Below are 7977 nucleotides of genomic sequence, written 5' to 3' on the forward strand. Positions count from 1 at the left end.
AGTTTTGACTAGTAAAAATCTAATTACAGATATCTTGAATAAGAGTTTTGACTAGGCAAAATTATGTTGCAGATATCAGTAATGAATATCCAGTCTAGCGATTAAATGTTAAAACGGCTTGCCATAAACTACTATTTCTATGTCACCAGTCACTTGAAACAAATTTAGGACGATAGGAGACAGGTTGAAATAAACCGAAATTTCCCTTTAAGGTGGAGGACATGAAAGAGCCAGCATCAGAGAGAGGGCGACGTAAACTCAGAAAGTTATCTGTCCCGGTGCTGTTTGAGTGGAACAACTACTTATTTAAACCTGAAAGACTGGGGATGTGTGAGAGGAGCGGGGGGCATATGAAGGGTGAGACATCTCAGGAGGAAAAGATGGACGTCAGTCTGAGGGAGCATGACTACGCCTTAGCTCCGGCTCATATAGTAGTTGATCTCATCCACTCTGAGAACGAAACTCTGCGGAATGAACTCCACCAACTCAGACGACAGATGAATGATCTAACCATGAGGCAACGCTTTGGCATCCACCGGTTCTCTGGCTCTGACGAGGACATCAGGTTCTTCACAAGGTAAGTTATCACATTACATTAAATGTTTCTGTTACTTTTTCTTAAGTATATAATACTGATGATAAAGTTACTGATAAAACCATATGATGCCTGAAAAATATATTTTAAAATATGAATGTCTTTACCATAAACTTTGTAATTAGCCAACCCCCCCAGTGATTACATTTTTTTGCAGTGAAAGACTTAAATTTTGTGTACTCCAACAGGCACACAAAAAGTCTTCATATTAAAAACATGAAGGAAATATTTAATGATTTTTGATGTATTAAAAAAAGGATTATTGAGTTAACTGTGTAATGAAAGACTCTGAAATCTTTTGATCAATCAATAAATATCATTATTTGTCCACTTACTATTACTTCCTGTTAATAATGTAATTTGTCTTTGTAATAAACATGTAATGTCATTTATAACACTAAGAACACACAGCAGGTGTAACATAGAAATTTTTATTGACATAAACTCATTTTATAAATCATGCTGAACATTTATTTTAATGAGTATAACAGAAAAAAAAATATTACTGAGGTGATTTCTCTAAAATGGAGCTGTCGGCCAACTGACAGAGTTGACATCATATAAAATACAAAATAATACACAAACATAAAAAATAAACGTGGAAGCACACAGAAAGCCCTTTTAAACACGAATCTTCTCTTTTTGATTGTTTACATAGAAAACCTCTGGGAAAACAAATCTGAGAAGATGAGAGACTTTGTAACCAAACTAACCAACTTTCAAATAAGTAAACTGTTAAAGACCAATTTTCTTCAGTCAGAATTCAACAGACAACATCAACAACAACTAGGGATAGAAGAGTACATCAAAGTTTAACATTGGGATACAAAAATGTGACAACATTTTTGTGTAGTCAGTGACTAAGGAGAACTGAGTTATGTCACCTCCATCAGCATGGATGTCAGAGGTAAGATCTGATGGAGTTGATGTCTTACAGAGTTGACAAAAGGTATACATTTATTAATTTCACAACAAGTCAAAGTGATGAGCCATTTTATTTTTCAAAGTTGCCAAGAGTTCTCCTAATACTTTTGAGTTGACCTGTTACAGCTGCTGTTACTCAGCAGCAATATTATTTAAGGTATTTGTCAAAAAACAAAAAGCTTACTAGCACTTGGGCAGCATTCCTGCCTTTTTGGAAACCAGGAAGTGAGTCCCTGGGTGCGTTCTGAATTACATGCTTTTTCTTGTAACTTTTAGTAGGTACTGCAGCTGCCCTTAAAAACTATGCACTGTTGCATGCAGTATAAACACAATCGAGACATACTACTTTCTCATGACATCACGCCCTGAACTTTGACCTCATTGCTGTTACATCTGTTACCTTGGAGATAAAACAAATCCCACTTACCGAGTTCGCCAGAGATGGAGGTCAACCTTGAGGGCTCTGCTGTTGTTACTTTGCAATGTATGTAGTTTCACTTTAAAGTTATAACTGCACAGATTGTTGATTCCAACATATTATATTTGTGATGGTGAAATTACATCTGCAGTTCTCTGTCATTGTTATTTTTATAGTTATGTCATATTGTTGTTTGTAATATGTATGATTATTTTGTTCACTTAAACAATCAGTATTCCTTTTACTACTCAGCTGGACATCAGTTACTTGAATGTGCTGTCATCTGTCACTGCGGCTTCTGACAGCTGTCAGTCACCTGTCAATGAGCTTAATATGAGCTGTCAAGCTGTCATCTGTTTGGGCTCAATCAAGCTATTGTATGCTGTGCAGAGGATTGTGGGTCAGAATAGCCAGAAAAGCATGCTGGCTTGCATACTGCAAAATTGGAGTGGATGTAGTAAAATATCCTGGATATATTTTTTGCACACTGCATTTGACATACTATGTAGTGGGACACAGGCACAGCCTCGGATATAGCTTACCCCTTTATGCCCGATTAAATTATGTTTTTGTTGAAAAAAAAAAATAATTTTAAAACAAAGATGATTTTTACACCGTTGTTAAGTATGTTCTGTTAGTTTTAAATCTTGAAGACTTTCAACATATTTTCAATTGTTTAAAGTTGTGAATTCTTGTCTGGGACAAGGCTGTTTTCTGGCACAAGTTAAGTTTAGAAGTTAAAAAAATGAAAGCAGATCAAAATATTTTATAAAACACATTTATTTTTTATTTTATTTTATTTTATACACTTTATTAATCCCCCCGAGGGGAAATCCAATTTTTTCACTCTTTTGTCATTAACACACAGGTCCGAAAGACACACACATGCACAAACAGGACCTATACATGCACAAAGTGGAGCGATGTCAGAGTGAGGGGGCTGCCTTGGTCAGGCGCCCTGAGCGGTTGGGGGGTTCGGTGCCTTGCTCAAGGGCACCTCGGCAGTGCCCAGGAGGTGAACTGGCACCACTCCAGCCACCAGTCCACGCTCCATATTTGGTCCAGACGGGGACTTGAACAGGCGACCCTCCGGTTCCCGCTACTGCCGCCCCATATTTATAGACATTATATATATATATATGTATAAATCCTTAAAAAATTTTAGGGGTTCTTGGTAGGACACACCATTTGTCCCAATCTGCCAGAATGGGTGAAATAACAAATGCACTAGTTGTAATTTGAAAGGAATTTTATAATAAATGTTAATCATTTTCTTTAGGTTTTCATCTTATGACGCTCTCATGAGATTCTGGGATCTCATCCATCCACTGGTTCCCTTTATGGTCCGTGTTACTAAAGCCCAAACAGCTGCAGAAAGAAGCGTGGATGTCACAGAGTCTGATGCTACTGTGGTAAGATATTTAATGCATTTGTGTAGCAGAAGGAATAAGAAATATTCTCTTTAAGTGTCGGATGCTACTATTTAAGGTTATTTCAGGAAAGGGGAGAAACTACAGGTGACTAGGGAAAGACCTGCAATAGATATCACCATGAAACTTCCTCAATTGTTTACTTGCGTTGTGACTGTTTGTTATTTTTGAGGGAGGAGGGGGTGGTGCAAAAGGGGAAGACGTGTCAAAAAAAATTTTAAGCTCTGGGAAGAAACTTGTGTTTTTAAATTTTAGCTTAGGGTTGGGGCATACAAATTTAAATGATTGTATTTTGTGTTCATACTACCTTGGGTTTGGGAGGCATGTTTTCTTTAAAAATTGTCAAAATCACATCATTTATCATCACCAGAAACTGTTTAAACAGAAATTATCATTGGATTTTCACATTTCTGACGGTCCTTGGACACATCATGTGTCAGACGCTTCTGCTGGAAAAATACTGTATATCTCCAAAAAATTAAAATATAAAATAAAATATCTCCATAAAAATTTGGCCAAAAATAAAGGCTTTTTTTCAACCACAGGATTTCGTATTCAACTTTTAACTTTCAAACATCAAAGAGTAAGTTTAAAAAATCTAGTAACTAATTTATGGTGGAGGCACAGTTTCCACCCCTGGCTTTGACCAGGAAGTCGAATAGCATTAAATGTGTAATAGAAGAAGAAGCTGGTAACAACATGGCGAAATCTACTTCAAGAGCCGTGCATTTTTGGAAGGATGAGGAGACACAGTTCATGCTGTGTCCGCTGAGAGAGTAAAATATTTTACAACACATAGCTAACTAGTTTGTTAGGACAACTGGAAAAAAGTCCAATACTAACAAGCTGAAAGGGGACATATCACCACCTGTCGTGTTGGAGTCGGACATACTTCGGTCAATAAATTGGTTCTCCTCCCGTGCTTGTATACTAGGACAAGGACAGTAGACCAGTTGAATGACCTAGTTGAGCTATAACCGTAGCTCGACTCAACTGTGCATGTAAATGCACTGACTGTCTCTAGATATGGCATTAGTGTTTTAGCACTCTTGCATTGACCACTATAGTTAGCAGCCCCTCTGTGACGAGACCATTGGAAAAATACTGATTTATGTTAAACTGCTTTATTCAGTGTTTTTACCGGTGTAAATCACAGAGCCTATTTGTTCTGGAGAGTAAGAGACCTCTGTTGATAATTCAGCTCCTGGTAAAAAAGTCAAAAATATCTGGATCTTAATTTAAACAGGTGAGCACACTTTAGCAAGTGCTGGGCTAGTGGCTTGTCTCTGACATGCCAAACAGTGTCAGAGATACACTGATTTGCCATGTGAAACTGCTTTATTCAGTGTTTTACCACTTTTAATCATCAAATACATTTGTTTTGGAGAAGTACAGACCTCTGTGGATAGTTCAGCTCCTGGTAAAAACCTCCGAAATAAACCTCCTAAATAATCCTAAATAAAACACTGAGAAAGCTAGTGGTATTAGTAAAGACCCAACCCACTTGGGCCACAGTCTGTTTGTCCCTTTGCCATCAGGAAAGAGATAAAAGACCATAAACCCACGGACCAACATACTGAGGAACAGCCTCTTCCCAGAGCTGTACTGCCCCACAAAAGCTAACTGTAGTGACGACAGTAACACTTGACTGCTCAGCCAAATGTGTTGTAGGTAGAAAAATGGTAATGCACTAGTTTTTCAGAAATTTGTTTTTTTTTGCCTAAAAACCATGATTAATTATTTTATCTTATGACCCCAAAAATGCACTAAAATTGTACATTCTGCACTCTGCCTTTGTTTTCCCTTAAACACCTAGGTAATGCAAAGGCAAAAAACAATAATTACAATTTTAGTGTCTTTTTCAGTATCAGAAAAAAATGTTTTTATTTCTTACTACATTTAGTTTGTATTGGATTTACTTTTAGACATCTGTTTTTAAAAAGTAACATGAAAATTTTAAGCAACTTAAGCATCTTAATATATGTACTTCCTCAGTAACCAAACATATTGTCCTTGTATATCTACAATGACAATAAAGTGTCTTATGTCTTATGAAGGAATTCTAACCCAAAGAAGTTTCAGCTGGTTGCAATCTGCAATCCTCACCACTAGATGCCACTAAATCCCCCTTGATCTTACACACTGCTCCTTTAAATGACTAAATGATTCAATAATTTACCTTTGCTGTCTTCAACAGAATTCCCTCCAGCCCATAGATGAGATGTTCCTGTTCTTAAACTATCTTGCACTGGGGTCAAAGCTGAGGGATCTTGCACACAAGTATGGAATCCACCAGTCCACAGTCAGCCGGATAATAATCACATGGAGCAACTGTCTCTATGCTGTCCTGGGTTCAGTCAGGATCTGGATGTCAGAGGAAAAGATCAGGGAACATCTACCAGCAGAATTCAAGGAGTACTCAGACACCAGAGTCATCCTCACCTGCATGGAGTTGAAGTGCCAGTGCCCATCCTCACTACTGCTGCAAAGTGAAGTATTCTCTTCATACAAGTCACACCGTACCCTGAAAGGGTTGATTGGAATTGCTCCACACGGTGCTGTCACCTTTGTCTCTCCATTGTGTCCAGGCTCAATCAGTGACAAACAGATCCTGCGACAATCTGGGATTGGGTCGCTGTTGACACCAGAGATGGCAATCATGGTTGACCGAGGCTTTCTTGTGGATGACGTTGTGCCATGTAAGATCTACAAGCCTGCATTTCTCTCAGGTAAAGACAAGACGCCTGCATCTGAAGTCAGAGAGACCCAGGCCACTGCACACCTCAGAGAACATGTGGAATGCCATATCAGCAAAGTTAAGCAACACAAGTTCTTTGACACAGTGATACCACTGAAGTTGTTTGGCAACATTAACCAGCTGTACACTGTTGCATGCCTCTTAACAAACTATGAAAATGGTCAACTTGGGCAAAGCAGCTAGTGTAGCACAGTGGTTTTCAGACAGCTTTATGATACACATATACCTCTACTTAAATATTCACCCTATGAAGCCTCTAAATAAGACCTGGAGCTACTAGTTAGCTTCAGAAGTCACATAATTAGTTCAAACAAGTCTACCTTTGTGCAATCTAAGTGTCACGTGATTTCACTGTATATACACTTGTACTGAAAGGCCCCAGAGTCTGCAGCACTACCAAGCAAGAGGCACCATGAGGACCAAGGAGCTCTCCGAACAGGTCAAGGATGAAGTTCTGGAGAAGTACAGATCAGGGTTGGGTTCTAAAAATATATCTGAAACTTTGAACATCCCATTGACCGCCATTACATCCATTATTAAAAAATGACAAAAAATGTGGCCCAACACCAAGCCTGCCAAGAGAGGGCTGCCCACCAAAACTCACTGCCCAGGCAAGAAGGGCATTAACGAGAAAGACAACAAAGAGACCAAAAACAACCCTGAACAAGCTGGAAAGCTCCTCACTGGAGATTAAAGTATCTGTCAATAGGACCACTTTAAGCTGTACACTTCACAGAGCATCGAAAGTGGCAACCATGCCCCTTTTGTCTTAATTCTTGGTGGCACAGAATCAAGAAGGTGCTGGAAACATTCCTCAGAGATTCTGGTCCATATTGACATGATAGCATCACGCAGTTCCTGCAGATTTGTTGGCTGCACTGCACTTTTTTTCTCGTCATGCTTTAATTTTTCTTTTTTTGGTATTTTATTTTTGACACAACTTGCAAGTATACGTTAACCAATAACTGCTGTCAATGTCACAACACATGTAGATATCAGGGCAATGACGGACGGTTAAATAAACAAAACAGGGCATAATAAAATAAAACTGGAAAAAAAACTCTCTGACCCTCTCTTAATAACATCATACCTCTTATAATGCAGCTCTAGCCTCAAGCATGATTTAACCTGCCCTCTTTGTCCCCTTTGTCTATTAAAGTGTGTTTCTACTGCTGAATAGAAAGACTGTGTGACGACTTCCACCTAACCGCCAACATTTTTTAGCAGCAGTGCAAGCTGATAACCAAAGCTGCCTTTGAGTGTGATTAAAGTTCTGTCTTGAATCATCATTAAGTAGCATACGTGCTGGAGAGCAGCCAATCTTAACGCCCAAAATTTCGGATAGACGTTAGGTAGACGTTTTGTTATTTGTTCCCAGAAACTTTTAACTGATGGACACTCCCACATGATATGTAAAAAAAAAAGTCCCCAAATCACACAAGGTACAGTTTGGAGGAGTAGATATATTCATCATGCAACGTCGCTTTGGTGTCAAATAAGTTTGAAATATAAAATTCAGGTTTGTTAATGTATGATTTAAGTTTTATAAGAAACAGGAAACATTCTCCCCAACTCTGGCACAGTCTATTGATGATTCAGATCAGTTCTTATTCCAAATTGCTTGAATGCCTAGAGTTTGTGTGTGCACTAACAAAGTATTGTAAATGAAAGAAACATATCCTTTAGCTAATCCAGATAGTTTCCTAATTAAGTTCATTAATGGATGAATGTGTGTGTGTGTGGCAGAACCTAATTGTAGATATAGAAAAAAAGGAGTTGGTTGACAATTTGTATGTGTCCTTCAAATCCTGAAAGCTTCTTAAATCAGTGTCATTTATAATGTCTCCTAAGC

At 38.3% G+C, this 7977-nt stretch overlaps 1 protein-coding gene across 2 annotated transcripts; it reads left to right on the top strand.

The window, feature by feature from the left end:
- The first annotated feature begins 19 nt into the window (after window positions 1-19).
- LOC125881230 (uncharacterized) lies at window positions 20-7552 on the top strand. 2 transcript variants are annotated; one of them, XM_049564309.1, is made up of 4 exons: window positions 20-577; window positions 3217-3349; window positions 5565-5856; window positions 5956-7552. In XM_049564309.1, exons 1-4 carry the CDS (start codon window positions 222-224, stop codon window positions 6306-6308), a joined length of 1134 nt encoding a protein of 377 aa, XP_049420266.1. In that variant the 5' UTR covers window positions 20-221; the 3' UTR covers window positions 6309-7552. The 2 variants fall into 2 exon arrangements, with proteins under 2 accessions (XP_049420266.1, XP_049420264.1); XM_049564307.1 differs by having other exon boundaries at window positions 5565-7552.
- Window positions 7553-7977: the final 425 nt, after the last annotated feature.

Source organism: Epinephelus fuscoguttatus, linkage group LG20 (assembly GCF_011397635.1).
Source record: "Epinephelus fuscoguttatus linkage group LG20, E.fuscoguttatus.final_Chr_v1".
Lineage (NCBI taxonomy): Eukaryota > Metazoa > Chordata > Actinopteri > Perciformes > Serranidae > Epinephelus > Epinephelus fuscoguttatus.

Coding starts and splice junctions, on each gene's coding strand:
- LOC125881230 (XM_049564307.1), top strand. CDS start 222: ATGAAAGAGCCAGCATCAGAGAGAGGGCGACGTAAACTCAGAAAGTTA. Junction 578..3,216: donor GACATCAGGTTCTTCACAAG/GTAAGTTATCAC, acceptor CATTTTCTTTAG/GTTTTCATCTTATGACGCTC. Junction 3,350..5,564: donor CAGAGTCTGATGCTACTGTG/GTAAGATATTTA, acceptor TGTCTTCAACAG/AATTCCCTCCAGCCCATAGA.